At 38.0% G+C, this 20,185-nt stretch overlaps 1 protein-coding gene across 5 annotated transcripts in view; it reads right to left on the bottom strand.

Annotated features, from left to right (window-relative positions):
- The window catches only part of JPH1 (junctophilin 1), a 94,770-nt gene that overhangs the window by 67,735 nt on the left and 6,850 nt on the right, over positions 1–20,185 (bottom strand). For all 5 annotated transcript variants that reach the window (XM_087751355.1, XM_087751339.1, XM_087751332.1 and 2 more), the window contains exon 2: positions 18,619–19,375. In XM_087751355.1, the coding sequence (XP_087607481.1) occupies positions 18,619–19,375 (757 nt within the window). The remainder of the gene's footprint in view (positions 1–18,618; positions 19,376–20,185) is intronic.

Below are 20,185 nucleotides of genomic sequence, written 5' to 3'. Positions count from 1 at the left end.
ACAACCAAACTCAGTTTAACAGGAAAACTGATACTGAAACAATGTTAAGGGTATTTTACTCTGGATTTTTTAAAAAGCACCTACAAACATGCAAGGTGTAATACTATTCCCAGAAAGGTCACTGGGAGCTTAGCCACTCATTTGAGCAGTATCAGTCCCTCAGAGCAAGGGAGGCAAAATCAGTCAGGACTTGTTTTCATGATATTATGGATACTTTTTACAAGCATTTTTTAGTGCACAGCAGTACCATAAAGGCACCCATATGCATGAAGTCTCCTATTTTTTTATTTATATTATCAAACAATATTCACTCACTCTAGGCTATTTGGCGGAAGAAGAAACAGAAGGGACAATACACTTCTACCCTAAACTTTGAAAGCTGACCACTCCCCATACATTTTTACATAAATCAAAATATAAATACATTTGGCTTTCTAAGGGTTTCAGCTCACTTGTATGACTTCTGGCATAAACTAACTGAAAAGAAAAGGTGGAGGGCTAAGTTTTGAGCACAATCAGCAGCTGAGCAGACAATAAACATACATCTCTGTTGAGCGTAGAGAGCCGATGATAGCACAGAAAAGATGGGCTACTGTATCAGCTGTTAGTGGACTATATTCCTGTCAAATGCTGATAAGCTCTACTCATGCATTGCCTTATTTAGTCAGACTTCTCTGCTGACACACCAATCCACAGTAACAAGGGCGTATGATGTTTCCAATACAGCGAGGCTTCAGCTTCTTCTTTTACTAAAAGCATAACAAATACTAAATGGCTCAGAGTAATTTTTTAAGGCATACTGAAAAAGTCTTATTTGCTCATTTAAGAACACATTGCCAGTAATGAAACTGCATTCTTAGCAGTACTTAGTGCGGAAACACAATGTAGACTGAAAAAAACTGGTCATAAAAAAATTGCAGACTTTTTCATAATGGAGATATTTATTCTCTGTTTTGAAGACTAAGGAATTTACTGGAACATAGGAAAAGATGTTCAATGAGCTTGTAGTTTGGGAAATACTGTTTTAAGAATGAGCATAAGTTAGCAGTTTAGCTCTCTAGAAGTAATTCAACCTGAAGATAAAACTTTTCATGCACTTTTTACCTACATACACACCTGCATACTACTACCATGCTAGTCAGGAGAACTCTTTTCCAAACTACCTTTAGCTACATTTATTCTACGCTATGACACATATGAGAAGAGAACATTTTTACTAATGCTAAAAATCAACATCTGTTACCTTCACAACCACTTCACTGGTCTCACACTCTCATAACTAGTAGATTTGTCCTGTTTCTTTGAAGATATTTAATAATAGGCTGCTGTACTGAAGTGTCATTTCAGGAAATCATTGTTGCTTTCATTGACGATACTACTGTCCATTAACTCGTATATTACAAATATATTTACAACTAAATTGCTACTATCAAGACAAATTAGCAGAGAACATACCGTTAAAGTGTGCATCTCTGAAGTTTTGTCATCACGTTTCACTTACTTGCTAAGTTGTAAAATCAAGTAATTCGTGATGGATCTCTTAAGTCATTAGCATGAATTAACAAGATTCTGCTGTATATTATTTCACAGCTACTGCCAAAAGGTCAGCTCTTGAATACAGGAGATCGACTGAATGTCACATATTTAGCCTCCTTTGGAACGATGATAATATATTCTATTAAAACTCACTCTGTATTGCACAATGCCATTAATCATGTTAGCTAAAGCACTCGGTTCATATCCTGCTTTTTTTAGTAGAGGCTATATGGCCTTCACTGCTGCAGATGTACACCAGTATTCATCAGATTTTATCCTTAGAGCAGACCACCTAGATTAGGCAGTACTTTCCTTTGTACATGTGGAGAGTCTGCACACAAGCTTGACTGAAGAATATACACAACATACAATGAAACACTGAACAAGTCTGCTCCAGAGCTGGAAGCTGTGTAGTTGTATCAGCACAGTCCTGGGCCTGAGCTAGTCAGCTCGGTTGGTAAGAGCCATGAGAAGTAAAGCTGGTTTTCCACAACAGAGTGAAAGTGCAAGAGTGTCACAGCCTCGGACAGAACCTGAGCTTGTACACTCACTGCATACCCCTGCTCTCTATCATACAAACCTAACGGAGTACTCGTAGCCTGGTCACATATCTCTAACATGGTGCCTCACCACAACTAGTTTGCTGAAAGGTGACACTGAAGTTTGTGGCATGCTTGGAAAGTAAACTCGCATAACCAAGTTTTGCTGTGCACCAGATCCATTGGACTGATGCCCAGCCCATGCCCTGAAAGCCTACACGGCTCACTAGGCCAGTTCACCAAACCCAGGGCTGGCTCTTGGCTGGACGAATACCTGGGCAAGAGCAGCACACAGGCAGATTGCGGACTGAATTATTCTGGAAGTAATAGCAGCGCACTCCTGATCATCATCTCTCCCAGAGCTGCTGCCTCTATCACAAGGCTGTCTGGCTGCCACTACCAGAATTTCACAGCACATGCCATGCCTGCCTCTAAAGATCCTTCAGGAAAAAGCACAGCCGGGAGCCAGCTGTGTGAATGGCTCCAGCACCCTCTTTTCCTTGGAAGCCTCTGTCGTACTGCACACATGTGAAGCCACCTAGCATTCTCTGCCACTAGGTAAGTGGTACATGCACCTAGCCAGGGAAGTGTGTCACCACGATCTAGATGACCTTCCAGAAACACGTGCCGAACAAGCAAAGCTAAGGAAAACAGATCATGCTTGATAAGATGCTTTTATCTGGTTAACTACTACACTGAGGATCTTTGCAATACAAAAGCAGCTGCACTGCAAAAGGAAGTAAGCAGCAACCTGTATAATCAGCTACTTCCATTGCAAATCCATGTAATCAGTTAATATTTTTTCTCACATATATGTAAATCCAGAAACCAGATTCTCTAGTGGAGCAATAAAACACAAAACTGTATCCTCAGTTAAGCTTTTGACAGCAACCCCCTCACCCCGATTTCCAGAAATATGGATAACCTCAGCAACTGAGCTGGGAATCTGTCTTCTAGAATAAATTCTGTCTGTCACCATTACTCATATTGAGCTGTACCATACTCAAATCTCAGAGTTTTTTGGGACAGTGTGTAGAATGGCATAGCATTCAGCATGAGTAACAGCAGACAGAATGTGACATACAGATTCATTACAGAAGCTTCATTGTTTGCAAAGGGAAAGGACTAAATATCAGAAAGTTCTATTAGTTCCTATGCAATTCATAAAATAAGCCCAGAATTTTACTTTTTCTGAGAATTATGTAGAGTGGACACCTAAGACAGAATACCAAGAACCTAAAGGTTTCCTTCAGTGGTAACTGGACTGTCTCTGTACTTGATTATCCCTTATGATCCAGCTGGGAACTTCCAGTATCTTGGCTTTGGCCTTTTAACTGCCTGTGACTCCCATGAAACATGCAACTCACAAAGAACACTGTTCCACCAGTGGTAGCCTGCTATCACTGGAACCAGGGGGAGTTTTGCTGTTGATGTCAGCATGGCCAACATTTAATATTTCACCCATGGATTATGTGAAGAATGAATTAAAAACCTGCCAGGTTTAGCTCACGCTTTTATCCTCCAAAGCTACAGCATAAATGGACTAGAAGCCATTTATCTGTTCTTTGATTAAAACTTTAGAAAGTGATGTTTTGCCTGCTCCTAAAGAAAGTAACATCACAAGAAGTATTTTAATAGTAAGGTGAATTTTTTAAAAACTTGACCAATTTTTTCCCCTTCATCTGCTGAGCAGCAAGCTGTATGCTCATTTCCAGCTTCTCTTCACCTCAGAATCAGCCGAGTAACAGCAACGATGAGCTGCTGATCAGAGCATGTAAAGTCAGCTCATTCCTTCAGAATAAAAGGTGCAATTAAAAGCAGCAAAACAAACACCTTACATTAATACCATAGTCTCATAATAATTTTTTGCATAATTAACCTCTAGGATTAATAAAGTACACTTTAAGGTGTCCTTCAGGGTCATGAAAGGACAGGTTAATTCAAATTATAATATGGAAGCATTTGAGTCTTTTCATATTAAAATGCCACAAAATTATCTCAATTCTCATTGTAATTTTTAGATCAATTTAACAAGAGAAGAATTTTCTCATATTAATAATAATACACTCCTATGCATGACAAAGATCCCCCCTATTGAAACGCTCCTGCTTTCACTTACAAATACTGGAATCTGAATCATGCCAATATTTCCTTGTTCTTGCTATTGAAGAACGTAGGTCTTCCACTTAAAGCGTTCATGCTTGAACTCCCTGCTTTATTCACTAGGTTCAACATAATCCTCTTATATAAGCTTGTTTTTTTTTAAATTATAAAAATCTGTGCCTATTTTCTTTGGCATAAATATTAAGCCATATTACAGCAGTAGAAAGGCAGAATAGACAGCCGTAATGCCTTGATACCATTCTCTCCAGCGGCTAGCAGCAACTGCATACACCCCAACATCCACGGGCAGAGACTAATTATTTCCTTTTGAGAAGAAACTAGAGATTTGAAGACTCTAGACACACAGACTACAAGTCTGTGATTTCTTTCCTGGTAAGTCACAGGGAAAAGAGAGAGAGGAAAAAAAACTTGTTTATGCTTACCAGCACAGTGCTTTTGAAGATAATATTCTTGGATTTAAACAAAACAACAGAGTTCTAAAAAACCCCCACAGGAAATCATCTTCTCATTGTTCCTGTTATTATTAGTGCATATATTTTGCTAACACTCACACGATGACAAGTAGACTAGGTTCCACCATTTCAGACATTTAAAACATATATGGTGAACAGGCCCCAGAGTCCATACAACTTAAAAGATGAGATGGAACATGTGGAGACAAATACTCCAGACAGGACGGAGTGAGAGCAAATAGAAAAGCAATGGTAAGTTGTTCAATCAGAAACAAGTAGTGGCAACTTCAGCTCTCTACTCGTACTCTACAAGACACATGACTGCAGAGATGAACTCTGAGACGGGTCTGAGAAAGGCATAGGCTTCTCCCACTCACTTGTAAAGAACATCATGGGTGAAAGCACAAAAAAGCTTGCCGAGGAAAGTTTGAACGTTTTGTGTACCTACTGCTCCAGAATCAGTGCATAAACAATACTAGTTTTAAGATGACACTATATACTACGATAACTGCATTTTTTGGCACTGAACGAAGGGAGAAAGACCTAGCATTGTGCCTCTGTCTATAGGCATTGTTTCTGAACAAGTTAATGGGCTATATCAGAGTATTGCAACAAAAGGTGCCCAATTACCTTTCAGGATGTTCTCATGCCCTTTAGCCAGCTGATTATATGTAGTCTCTTCCCTTACATGCAAAGGGATTGCTCTGATGGCATCATTTCCTTTTTTCATGCATTCATTTTTTTTCTTTTTCATTACAGCTACACAATAGAAAAACAAACAGCAGGAAAGAATGTAACTGCAGACTAAGGTGACACTTGGTTGACCTTGGGATACAAGCGGACTTGTCTTGTCACATTCACAAGAACAAAATCTTGCAGCCTTATCGAAGGGAACCCGACCACAGGCAACAGTTCCACTGCAATACATGATCTTTCTGCCATAAAGAAATTTTAAAAAAACAGCAGTCTACAATGTTATCTCATCACAAATATTTTTGGCGAGCATTTCAGTCAATTATCTACACGGTTAAATTGGGCCTCTTTTTTTCTTCATTCACCAATCCAAAGAGAATTTGAGTTATAGCATCAGCTTACTACTAGTCCTATTGATACAGTCAAGCAGTGGAATAGCGTACTGAGAGATAAATCACTTTAGATCTTTAAGATAAATTTAGAGAAAAATCTTGAAATGACAAAGATATAATTAATCTAAGGGAAGATTAACAATTTTCCTTTTGTTCTCTCCTTACAGAGGTCTCTGGAATAGATTAACTCTAGAAAATCTCTTATCTTATATGATACAGAAAGTGCAGAAAAAAGACAACACTTAGCTCTACAGCTGCTCATTGTGACCAAATCTCCTCTTGCATACGTAAAGAGCCTTCTAGAAAAATGACTCATCTTATTTCAGATTACCATGGCCCTCAGCACTGGATCTGATCTAAATTACTGTTCATTAAAAAAATACTCTACTGCCAAAACAAACCACAAACTCAAAGAAAAACATCAGACATACCGCCCCAGAGTGACCAAAAAAAAAGGAATATATTGTATAAAAGCAGCAGCATTTTCAAATTTTGAAGTGACAATAGTTATCAGAAGCTTTCAGTAAATCCTACTTTAAACCTTTTGAATGAAAAATGATTTTAAAAAATATATATATTTGAAACTGTGAAAGAAAATGTGATGTAAATCAAAAACTTTTTTCACTTGATGTGCTGTAAAATGCAGATTTCTAAAACGCACCACAGCGTGCAACCAGCAGCCAACAGAAATCCGATGGTTATATAATTTGGTGGTTAAGCGAAGATATTTTTAGTGCTTTGCTAATCCATCTAATGCATTTCTTTCCAACAGAAGAAAATGCATTATGCTGATAGCCATAACAGGGTCAAAACATGGGGATATTGACAAGGAATTTACATTTTCTAGAAAATAAAAAAGTAGCTGAAATTATTCTTAATGGTATCCATTCCTAAGCAAGGCTTATCAATGATTGGGAATGGATGAAACTTATACATAAATAATTGAACAGAAGAGCCAAAACAAAGAGGAAAACTCTCACAAAAACGCTTCAAACAGCAATCTCATAATGCAAAACAAGCTGATGACACTTCAAGATCATCAAGCAAATAGAAAATTAAGTGTGTAGGCAATTTCTGAGTGGCATATGAAGTTTATGCTGCATGGGAATCCTGAAGCAACTTCTACTTTTTCTGAAAAAAAAACCCAGTACTTTTTGCAGAACAGACAGTAAAGCAACCATAAAGAGACAGTAATATAATTTTATAATAGCTCTAAAATTCAAGACTTCCATTTTCTTCTCTCAGCTCCTTTTTACTACACGGTTGCTGAATTAATGTTAAATGCTTATTATATTAAGCAATAAATTCTTGAGAGCATATTTAAAACCTTTTACAGAAAAATATGACTAAGAAAACAAAGAAAAGGTGGGTTTACAATGCTTACTATTGGGGATATTAACAGAATCTTTCTGTTCATTTCCCATTATATTCTACTTCATATTCATCTGGGAAGGAACAAAACATATTTAAACCAAAAGCATGGGAATAGGAGGGGTAACGCACACCAAAAAGATTTTTCTAAATAGTAAATATTCTTGAAAAAAAATAACCTGAGTTAAAACACTCCTTACTGTATACAGTGGACTTAACTGTTAAAAGGTTTTCTTTGATCTACTCCAAAGCTTCATTTATTAATAGATGGAAATATCAGAGTTGCATACAAAATGACTTGCACCTAAGCAAGCTTAATTTCCGTCTCCCTTGAAACTTCTACTTGCAAAATGAGACAATTCAGTGTCAAAGAACAGAGAAAAAGATCAGAACATCTCAAACACGCGAGTTAGTTTTACTAAGGAAAAGACAGACGGTTTCAGGATCAGACAGATGATATCAAATGGTTTTAAGTTTAACAGTGAGTGTATAAAAGCAGATAATCCAAGAGGAAACTGTCACCATAATTCTGCAAAGTGAATTTCTATGCAAAACCAGAACTATTTTCTGGAATGGATTAAGCAGTGCTATGTTATACATCCACTCAAATATGCATTTGCATGTACCAGCAAATTCAAGGTAAATTCATTCTCTTTTTTGGAGAGAAGTATCTTTTTAAGTATCAGATTAGATGTAGTGAAAGTAGAACAGAATTCCTTAAACTGTCAGGGCCCTTGAACAAGCAAGCAAGGTTTCTGAAGATAGTTTAAGCTGACTTTTCTCAGACTGGCCTATGAAGACTCAGGATGTTCTTTGAGCTGTCAACCAAAAACGCCTGCATTATTACAAACAGCTGATTAAATATATTGTGAAACAGCAAATAAATGGAAGGACTTTTGCTGTGTGGAAGCCAGCTCTCAGGTTTCACCAGACCAATGCTTGTAGGACCCCTACTCAAACACCAGGGCACAATTCAACATTTCTGAGGACTTTTTTTTAAACTGGTCCAAAGTTTGATAATGTTGCATATCGAAAGGATTCCAGTCTGGCTTCATCCTTGCTGGAAACAGCAAAAATCTAGGTGTACAACAAAGTGTCAAGAGATTTCTGATAGCTTACCTATCTGTACTGTATTCTGAGCTTCCTGAAAGAGATATCAGCTTTTTCGTACTGTCCACTCACCACTAAGGTCCATGGCCAAAGTTCATCATGTTATGCATGACTATATCTGTCAGCAGTTAACTCACAACTTAAACTATTATACAGACCTCAAGACCACTTTTATAGCTTTTTAATCATCACAAGTGCAAGGAGCAGATGAATTCAAATCAAATATCCATTACATCTCAAAGTTGGAACTTACGAGTGAACTGTTAAAAGCCATTTAGAGCATATTCTGAAGAACTAAAATTTGAAGAAAACATCAAATCAAATTTAGGACAAAACTCCTTGGTGAACTTATTCAGAACCATCATTTTGACTAATTGCTCCCTGCATTCATTGTCCAGAGACCCAGCAAAGCTGAAAGCTAAATGCTATCCACTTTTCTAATCCTTCTGCTAGCAAAGGTTCATCCCAGGAGCTCCACTAAGCAGTTTTTCCATCCGAAATGCATCACATCTGTGCGTATCACAGATACACACTTTGACATGAAAGTGCTCAGTGTCTTTTCTTCATAACAAGTAGTAATATAGAAAATTATATTTTTTATATAGTTCAATTATGAACAAGTAACACGACTACATTTTTTGCAGATTATCTAAATTTTGAGCATACAAAATATAGACTGATTTTTATTTGTCCCGTTTCAGTCTTTAAACAAAACCTGGTTCTGAAACAGGTATAAACTTTGCATTAGAAAAAAACCCAGACTATGCACTGATGTGGCATACCCTAACAAACATCGCCCAGGGTTGTAGAGCATCTAGTATGAGTTTTTTCTGATAATTCATTATCAATTGAGAATATGAAACAACCAATATTCCTACTTGTACATTGCACCATTAAGAAACTCTGAATGCCTGGCAACATTAGACTTCCCAACATGAATTATTTTTGCACAAGGAATCTAGCCACCAGGAGAAGAAAGGGAAAGCCTCTTCACCAGAAACTATCAACCATTACTTCAACAGATCTGTACAAATCAAACATTTCTGAATATCAGAAAAGGCCACCAGCTTATATATTCTGTTGATATTTATAGAACTGATAAATGCCATTCCCACCTTTGTAGCCAATCTGTAATTTCCAGAAACATAATGTTCTTTGAAGCACAACCCAATGCTATGAATGGTAATACATTTACAAACATTCCAGAATGTGCATAATTACTGGATTTTTAGTAAAACTGAAATTAAACCCTTAGTCAAGATATGTTAAGGTAAAAGCAGTAGACATAAGAAAAAGACGCCTAAATGCATAAGGTGGTTCACCACTGCATCTGCACAAAGCATTCTGACAACTGGCATCTGTTGACTCACACTCTTCACTTTTGGTTCCTTTATTATTCCTGAAATACATTTTGTATCTTACTGCTTGGCAATATGTTCTTTGTCTTCAAGATGTTCCTAAGATGCTTATACAATTGACATCATAAATTCCTGTAAGTGACGGAGCTTCAAAAGTGAACTTGGGCTGAACACACACACAGAGCCAGTTCCAATGAAGTCACTTCAGCTTAGTCATAACTAAGATTTATTGGTGTTATTTCTTTTCCCTATGGAAGTCAAGTTTCACCTCAACAGTGAAAAATCTTTGAGTCTTGCTTGTTTTCATGTTTGGATTTTGAGGCTTTTTGCGTAGCTGCAAGACTGACATAATCCAACACATTTATTTCTGAAGTGGTCTAAAAATTCAGAGAAAAAAAGATCCTGTATAAGCAGCAGCAGAATGACCTCTCCTCATCTTATATATGCCAGTAAACTGAGGCGAACACAAAGTGGAGGTGCTGCAATATAGCAGTAAGGTAACTAAACAAGCCTTAACAGCAGCCTACCAGATTCAGTGGTAAGAGAAAAGAGAAATATATGCCTTTCTTCTTAAACTCCTAGAACAAAAGAGCTGAGAACTTGTATTTGACTGATTTCATACTAGCCGGACGCTAATAAGGAAATTTCTCGCTTTCAAGTACAAAATAGTAATATCATCTTTTCTCATCAATCCCTGCTTTTAATGTAGTAGGACCAAAGTGTAGCATTTCTCACTGGAAGCTCTTTGGAAACTAAGTGGAGGACATTAGGATTAAAAAAAGAGAAGAAATGCTTAAGTGAATAAAAAATTAGTTCAGAAACAGAATATAATGGGATAGGTTAATTGATTGTTTTTCCCAACCGAGAAGGTTCACCACTGGACATCCACAGGGCTCGGGGCTGAGAACCCATGACATTCATAAATGTTGGGGAAAAGGTGTGAATGGCTAAGTGGCAGAACTTGTGAATGTCAGTGTTACAGAAGAGAAGTTTGAGGGACTACTGCAAAGAAGGGCTGCACAAAACTCACTGATCACTCTTAAATGGCAACTGAAATTCAATTTAAGTGTAAGAGTGATGTACAAGGCAGAACAACCCTAACTTCATACATAGAGTAAGTGGCTTTGAGGTGACCTCAGGAATGAGCTCTTGGGAGACTACATCTATATAGCAGAACTGGGAAAACATCTAAAGAGGACAACAATAATAATCAACAGGTCATTGCAGATGTTAAACATTTACATGGGTTTGAGGGGAGAGAAGCTCATAAGGAGAAATCTACTCCTGGGCGCTAGGCACCAAGAGACTGCGCCTCTGCCTCCCCCAACAATCAGAGCAGAGAACTGTAGAAGAACAAAGAAACAGAAAACATAACAATGTACAAATAGAGCAGTAATAAAAGAGGAAAATAATAGTAAGGTAGGCAAAAGTAAGCAAGTCAGTGTATGAAAATATGTACCAATGTCTATTAGATATATATACTATATTGTATTAATAAATTAAATATTAAATTGTATTAATAAATTAAATAGTAAACTATTTTAATTATTTAATTTACATTTTAATATTTTTAAATTACTAATTAAATTAAATATTAATAAATTAATAAAAAAGTTGTATTAATCACCAGGAAAAAAGAACAGATGTCATAATATGTATCACTGATCAATTTGTATTCAAACAAACAGCATTACTCATTGAACTACACCAGTTTTCAGAAAATTAATCAATTATTATTTGGGAAATACGCAAGTAGATCAACATGGGGGTATTAACTAAATCATTTAAATGACTACTTTCCTGCTGTAGTGTTCACTGAAAAACATCCTACTCCGTAGAATACTGATCAACAATGTTATCGTTAGATGACAGCATGTTTTCTTATTTCTTTGAAGAAAGAAGCTGGGTAGATTCTGTATTAATTGGCTTAGTCTTTGAGCAAAACATCAAGTAAATTACTCAAGCTCTGACTAGTACTACTAGCCATATGTATGTAGTTGTACTAAATACAGTAGAAATATAAAATATCTTTCTGTTTTTGAGAATATTTTTATAGCAATCAATAACGTACGTCTAATGGCTTTACACTACGGTTCACATGCGACTAACCAGTAAAAACGATACAGATTTTGTTTTTTTAAATGGAGATTTATTTCCATCACAGAAACTCTCCTGCAAGTCAGTAGAGACAGATGCTGTTTGTGGCTTAGCTTTTGAACAATTGTTGTAATACAGATCAAAACTGAGATGCTGTGTAAAAACTAAGGCAAGAATTTGCATAACAGCTCATCTTCTTTGGCTACAAAAAAAATTATTAATCTTTTGCTAGTGTATCTCGGTATCGTAAAAAAAAAAAAAAAAAGCATTAGTGTTTTCACATACATCTGCTGGGCTGCCACTGTAAAGATTCTTTCAGCTCCCAAATTAAGTATTCTGGAAACCGGGGAAAAAATCCTTACCCATCTGAACAAAGAAACATTTCAAAAACATTTGTGTATTTAATAAAGGCTTTTTTAGATAGTTATTTTAAAAGCAGTGGTGCAGTGTTGGTTCATTTGTGTTTTGAAAGCAGAGAATGTTTTCAATCTTAGATTAGCAATCTCCTGATTTTAAAAAAGTTAGAAAAGCAATTCTGGGATAACAATTCTATGTCTAATACAAATACAAAGTAAGATTGACTGTACTCCAGAACTGCCCCTTTTTTGTTTTTAAATATATCCTAATTCAGAGTTATGGCTGTAGGTAAGTGTATTTGGATATAGGTAATTTGATCAAAAAGTTAAATACTTGAGGCTTTCTTAAATTTCCAGCTGAGGGATAGTACAGGAGTAATTTTGCATATTTTCAGCCGTGCAATCTTACTGCATTAAATGCTAAGAAAAGAAATCAAATCTGTGTAGTGATGTTTATACAATTTGTATATTTCAAACAGATGTATTATTCATTGCCCAGCGAATAACAGAGAAACAGTCCAAGACTATATGCTTTTACCAAGGAGTTGTTTGTGAAATCTGAGTGAAAATGTGCCCCACTGAAGTTAGCGGTATAACTCCCACAGGATTCAAGGAACATATGGTTTTCTTTAAAGAATGCAGAATTAACATTAAAATTACTATCCATAGTAGCTCGAGACTTATTTTAAGTTTTATCACAGCATTTTATTTCTTATCTTCAAATAGACTATGTAGTAAAATGATTAAATCTGATTTTGTTTTGAACTTAAGGCAGCTCTTTGTACTAAAGCAAGTAGTCTTATATAAATACCTTTGGTATTTGTTGGATCCTATTCCTAAACACAATGTTCATATTTCAGCTATAATAAGTAAAGCATCTCAAAGACGTGCGAGGCACTAGTCTTGCAAGTGTCCCGTTTAGTTTCTTGAGTAAAGTGAGATTGGTAGAGTCAGCTAAATCCATCATGGAAAGCTGTGTGCGGCACACGTAATTCAGTGCTGTTTGGAATGATTGGCAGCTGCCATCTAGTGTGGACACAAACTATACTCCCACATGCATATAATTCCAGCTCTCCCTAGAAATCGGTTTGTTCAGGTCAAGCTGAGAGCACTGGTCACACGAGGCAATGAACGCAACACAGGAACTGGCTACTAAACCATTTAGTACTCCTTCCTGACAGTTCCACGCACGTCACATAAACCCACCACAGGCAGCGCAGCATATGGAAACTTACTCTGAACTAAGGTTGTGAAAAATATAGGCACTGGTTTCTTATATAACCGCTGCACGGCGGACGCTAGCGCTCTGGGGCGGACAACCGAGCCGTGCCGTTCAGAAGCAGGTGCTGCCCGGTCACTTGAAGCCAAGGCTCAGTGCCCAGGCCCAGGCCCAGGCTGGGGCAGCGCCAGGCCAGGCCTCTGGGTAAATGGGAGCTCTCTGAATCATCCGCAGCGTGGAACATTACACAAGCCAGCTCCTGGCTCCAGGAGGCCGCTATGACAGCGAGGGAGAGCAGGGACCCAAGAAAGTCCAGGCTGTGGCAGCGGGCTCGCTCCCAAACGAAATGAAAATTGTTACACTGGGTCTCCGTTACTAAGTCAATCCTCCTGCACCTTCCTCCTGTGGCCCCTCCACCAGCTCAAGGCTCCTCCGCAGCCGCACAGAACCAAGCAGGCTGCTCACGACACAGGATCACAACCGGAGTTTTGGTAGCTTCTATTAAAAAATAAAGGCTGAAACTAAGCCATAGCATCTGTGGACTTGGACACAAACATGTTAAAAATAAAATTGAGCTGTCTAAAAAAGCTACTCTGAAAAAGAAATCGCTGCAGAAAAGACACCACTTAATCCCCCTTCAGAGCTCCCCTTAAAAGGTCTTCCTGACTAGAGGCTTGCTAGTCACTGCTATCTGAGCACAGAGAGCTAATTAACAAGGAGGAACTGCTCTACGTTATTCATTGCCAGATATTAATTTTACTGTTATCTTGATCTCGGGTCCTTTCACAGTCTTTTGCCAGTTTCTTTCTGTTCGTTGGGCACTGTCATTCTCCCAGCCCGCAAGGTCTCTAGACGAGGTAATTTGTTTGTGCAGTGCCTAACACAAAGGCACCATTATCCTTCACCAAACCTCAGGTGCTCATGTAATGAAAACCCATTACAATATTGCTTTTAAGGTGGTCAAACGTTCTCACGGCATCTTATGACGGTACACCTTACTTAAAACTCACAACTTTGGAGTAATTAAAAGTATACAGCTTTGGTGGAAAAGAGAATAAAAAAGAAGATACAATTCTTTAACCTCCTTGTTTTATGACCTGAGAGATCAATGGAGTATAAGGAAAATATCAACAAGGAAACAGTTTTTATTTCTTTCTCCCTTTCTCTCCACACACCATCTTCTGATTCATATTTCTTACTCTTACTGTACTTTTATCTTGCCCCTCTGTGTCCCTGGAAAGTTTTTTTCCTCAGGGAGTCAACACTTAAAGGAGAATTTCCAGTTGAGCATTAGCTAGGAAAAAAAAAAACAAAGGGAGAAAAAAAAAGGCCTGGCTCTGAGAGCTCAATTCTGAACCCCTAATATTGACTTTTCTAGAAAGAATCTGGTATATATGAAGGGTTGCATGTAAACAAACGTCATTCCTTCTGTTTCTGGTGCTACAGGACTGATACATTTAAAAACACCCAGTGATACTGAGAATGAGAAGGTAAATTTGAACATAAACTCTAAAAGTTAATTCCAAAAATGTTACAGTTTATACCATCATAAGTATTGATGAAGGCAAAGTTAATATATAGCTCCTCTAATGAGAACTTAAGTGATTTTCATACTAGGAAAGAAGTGCTCTAATGTAATTCTGGTTCATATTGAACTGCAGAGGGATATCTCCTTTGAGTAAGACACATGATAGTGATGAAAAGGATGTTCAAAATCCCTACAGTGAGAATTATTTGATATCCTCAAAACAAGTTTCTATTTGGCTCTTGGTTGAGTGGACATTTGGGGCTTTTTAACATCTTCCAAAGAGCTCTTCCAAATGTACGCCTTCCAGCATCTGAAGTATTTCACATGTGCTTGAAATAACATAGAAAAGAATTTATTAAAAATTTCTGGAAGGCAGCTTTGCCTTTTAGACACCAAGCCCCCCAAAAGGCATATAGAGTAAACCTGACTGCTTTTAGCACAAATGGGTTAAAGATGAATTTGACCTAATTACTGCCTATAATAATGATTTAAAAGAAAAAAAGCCTTTTAATATTTTAAAAGGGAAAAATATTGAACACACTTCTGAAATTCTTCAAATTTACACCCGCATATTTTGTCTTAATTATAGCTAGTACAACTATAATACACAATCAAGACTATTAAGCTGTGCTATCATTTTAAAAGCATTTTTATTCATTGTTAATTTATAATCTGGTTTGGATACAGATCTGCGTAGTAGAGGCTGGTAACTAGTTCCCTGATACAGCAGCTTTCTATACATCACACGATTTTGTGATCTGATACCTTTTGAGAAATGCTGCTATTACATCTAAAACACCTCAATACAAATGCCTGAAAAACCCAAAGGCTGAGTCGGGAGAGCCAATGTAAATTCAGGCTCAGAGAAGCAACATGATCCCAACTTTCAGATTTTTCTTTGTACACCAAACTGCCATGATAGATTAAAAGAAGACTACACAGAATATTAAGGAGCACTTTTAGACATAAAAAGACATCAGGAATATAAAGCAAAACAGTGGTTGGTCTCGTTGATGACTGCATGGACATCTGTCACAGGTCAAACTACCAGCCAAACCTGTCATATCAAGCTATGAAGAGGAGTATGGTCTGGTTTCACTTGGCTGAGCAAACATTTTGGGAATAAACAATACATGAAGAAGAGCACACAATTCAAAGTTGCATTGAAAAGAAAGGTATCTGGCTGAGAGTCAGGGTTTCTAGCTCTTTGGAATGGAAACCTGGACATTCGATGGTTTTTGGACTGAGAAAAGGTCTATCTGGAGAGCTCTTCCACTAATGGAATGGAAACCTACGGTAAGCACCCATTGCTGGTGACATCTGCCAGGTCTGAAACACAGAAGGTTTTACAGCCCAGCGCGTGGTGAGGTTATGCCACATGGGCAGAACCACCTTTGGATTACACATTAGAGAAATGAAAAAAAGCACTTCTGGATTTTTTTGTGTAGTAGTGATTGTTAGGAACCAGACAAGACCACCATCCTCACATTCATGTAAGACAATGCAGGAATGCTACTGTCTGAAGGATTATTAAATTATTAATGTATCAGTTTGGTAAAAAAGCAGTCACAAACCCATACTGGTCCTCAAGTTTCAGTGGGACAGAAGCAAGTTCTCTCATCCTGAAACCCTATCAATCTGGTCAGCCTAGAATTTAGCAACTGTCCCAAGTGGAAGTTTCTTCCTTCGTGCTCTTCTACGATCTTTTCCAGATGATCTGGCTCTTAGATAGCCAGCGCTGCTGACTCTGCCAGAATGACAGTTCCTTAGTTCACATAATGCCATAGCGTTGCTCCCACTGGTTAATACTAAAGGCAGTTCTGAAAACTTGAGAGATGGGAAGGGTTGTGCCATCCTTACTAGGTGAATCCAACAGTCACTCACAAGTGAAGTTAATGTAATCTTTATGCCTGGTGCTGCCCGACTAGGTGTCAGGTCTCTTTGCCTTTGACTCCATGCCAGTAATACAGTTAGTGGAAAGGCTACTAAAAGAGACGAAACCTGAATCTGCAATCTTGCTAGCCACACTGGTAGTCATGGGACTGTTTCAGAGAGATTCTCAGCTGAAAAACCAAAGGAATAGCCCATGGTCACAGCTGCACTACAACTGATGCCTTCTGTTGTTGCACTTTCAAAAACACCTTTTCAAGAAATAAACAGTTTTCAGGAACTGTTCTAAAAGAAGCAATTTGAACTCCGTTCTTCACCTAAAATTGAAGGGAAGGAACAGCAAACAAAACACTTCAGAGACATATCCCTTCTTAAAGAGGAAGTGTGCCTTCCTTAAAGCATACACTGTGCCTTGCAACCTAATGGTCTCAGACTACAGCTTTTTAATAGCTTTATATGGACTCAGAGTGGTGACTCCCCCTACCCACACATCCCATCACCTCAATTTTTTCAGAACTAGGGCTTATGTACTGACAGAACATGAATGGGCTCCAGCAATTTCTTCAAGTTAGCTATTACTGCTCTGCTTTGCTAACGTGGTATGCTGTCATATAATGCCTTACATATATTTATAGAAGTAATCGAGTATATGCTACCCTCTAGTTACTTAGGTGACCAGTGCTCAGAAAGGTTTTTTAACAGTGTGCTAACTTCTTCATGTTTGTGTCTCAACTAGTTTTTGCTATGAGCCAGGCATGTATTCAAGCTTTCCCACTTAGGCAGTGTTTGGTCTTTTCTGTACTCTTTATGACTGTCAGAAAAAGGATAGTCACTGAGCACACACTACTGACCACACTAAATCAGGAATCAGTTGTTCAGCTCTAAGTGTAATATGACATCCTCTTGCTAAAATAGCATGAAGATTTTCCTTCATGGACATTTCTGGGTTCTTTTTTTGGTCCACAGCATATTTTGAGAAAAGCCTGCTTGAAGAAACAAACTAAAACCAACAACAGAGAAACTGCCACAGAAACTTATTGGAAAGCATTAAAAATTAAATAGCTTTTTAAAGAGCTCTCAGACTTGACAGTAAAACCTATTAAAATTGTCTATACTGATTTAATTTGTAACAATTCCATTTCAGACAACTTTGCTTGGTTGTTGTTTACGAGTTCAAAGTGAAAATGACATTTTTCCCCCCACTACTAATGCCCATACACTTCTCCCATCTCAAACACTTGGCAGCAGGGTGGGGAGAAAATGACTACCGCTATTTGAAGTGGTTGCCATAAGATCCAGACGAATTCAGACTGCAGGAGAAGCATGCTCCAACATGAAAGAGTTCTCATACAGAACTCTTCTGGCAGATCCTGTCCTGGCAATCAAATCAACAACCTCTAAGCGCAAGGGCCTCAACCATTATTCTTACACAGTTCATACCACAGTCTCTCAGATAATCAGATGCATCTTAAGATGCTCAGTGTCAAATGGGCAACTTCAGTGAGGCTCAGATGCTACCCAAAAAATCATCAACACAATAAGCATAACTGGAGCATGCTTATGGGAAGATATCCAATCTTCACCTCACATCCCCCAAATCATTCTCTACATTTCCTCACTAGTTTTATTTTCGAAACAGGTTTAAAGGCATAATGCTGCAGCTCTTGAGTGAAAGCAGAAATGTATCAGCAGTAGAAACTTACTTTCACAGTATATTATGGAACATATACAAATATCTTTACTCAAATGAGTTGAAATTCTAAGTTTCATATGTGTCATGTCACTAAAGTCAATGGAGTTACACATGTGAAACTGAAAGGTGAGCGTACTCACTAAAGACATTTATACCCTTGCACTTTTGAGTCTTTTGTCAACAATAAGAGCTCACATACTGTCACACATTTTTGTTTCTGAAAATTCAGTGATGAACAAATATATTTTGTGGTAACATACCTTGAAGTTGCAATTTCCACTTTGGTTCTTGCCATGGCAGCTGCTCTCTGTGCACCCTCTATTGCTCTATCCACCTTTTCTCTAGTTTTTGTGTTTCGTATTGGTATAAGTTGCTTTCTTATTCCACGGACCAAAACGTTATTTTTATATTTTCCCTCTTCTTTGGTGCCATCTGGAAACATGGTACATCCATATCCATGCCTCCTGTTATTTAGCCATTCTCCTTCATATTTCATACCATTTGAACGCTCACTAATACCAAAACCACTGCGCTTGTCATTCTTCCATTCACCCATATAGGTTTCTGTAGTGGTGGCATCAACATGGTCTTCCACAGGGCAATAATCACAGTCACCGTCTCCAAAACTAATTGTAGAGTTGGCATCGCTAGAACTAATTCTGCTCATAGCAGCATCACTCCTGACAGAGCTCCGTTTGCTAGATATCGATGACCTAGATTCAGATTTTCTAAGTTTTATACTACCAAGAAGGGATCCTCTTCTGAATAAGCCTCCTTTTTTCTTAATGCCCATGGCTTCTGTATCACTGTGAAAATTGAGCACAAAACCGCCTCTTGTTCCAGCCGGACTGTCTGAAGTGACATCATGCAGAACAGTGCCATTGCTCTGCTCACTTCGAAGTGAAGCTAGAGATGTTCGGAGGGGTGAACGGATCACAGTTGCCATGCCATAGGGTACACTCTGACGTACACCATATCCATGTCGCATCCCTCCTGTCCATTGCCCCTGGTATGTACCTTTTAAAGCAATAAGGAGAAATTAAATTCAGGAAGCTGTAGAAGACCTAGTACTCTACATCCAGTATGCTACAGGCAATACTACGTTGTCAGCTCTGTTTTCGATAAGAAGAAATGCAGAAAAATCACAGCACATGACACAGCAGATAAACTACTTTTGTTGCTTGTTTTTCTTATAAATTTTTTTTCTGCTTAACAAAACCTTCACTTTCCCAGCTGAAGTAATTTATTTTGGCAACTAAGACACAGTAGCTATTATCATAAGCATTTTTTGACTGGATCTGTCCACGGAAAAATTTTCAAGAGAAATTTCTAAAGCAGGACTCCCTCAAAATTTTTTAAGGTGGTCAGATGGGGGGGTGGTCAGCAGTAGCAGAGCCACGTCATATGCAGTCAGCTGGGGAGGGAGACAGGGATGGAGGGAAGGGAGGGAGCAGGACACTCGTGGCTCCTGCCTCCAGCCGCTCACAGAAAGAGCAAGTAGGGGTAGTAAACATCCTGTTATCCTGGGTTTAAGGTGACTACAGGCCTCTCCTTGTCAGGACGTATTTGACAATCCACTAAATTGTTTTGTCTTCAGATGGGCCTTTAGATCCACTGTCATAAACCTCTATTGTAAAATTAAATATTTTAAAGTTTTTGCATGTACTTGAATGGAAGAACAAAACCTCGGTATATCTTACTCTTTATGAATTCTTGATATTGATACTTTTTGGTATTCCTAGTATCGTAAACATGGCACTGCATTCTGCATTATGTTGTGACAGAAAGATCAGAAACATGAATCCTTTAGCACTTTTTTTGCCTTTC

This window comes from Nipponia nippon, unplaced genomic scaffold, assembly GCF_047370975.1.
Source record: "Nipponia nippon isolate SJK-2023a ecotype South Korea unplaced genomic scaffold, ASM4737097v1 scaffold_1, whole genome shotgun sequence".
NCBI classification, from domain to species: Eukaryota; Metazoa; Chordata; class Aves; order Pelecaniformes; family Threskiornithidae; genus Nipponia; species Nipponia nippon.
The sequence above is the reverse complement of the archived record's forward strand: the minus strand, read 5'-3'. Positions and strand labels throughout refer to the sequence as shown.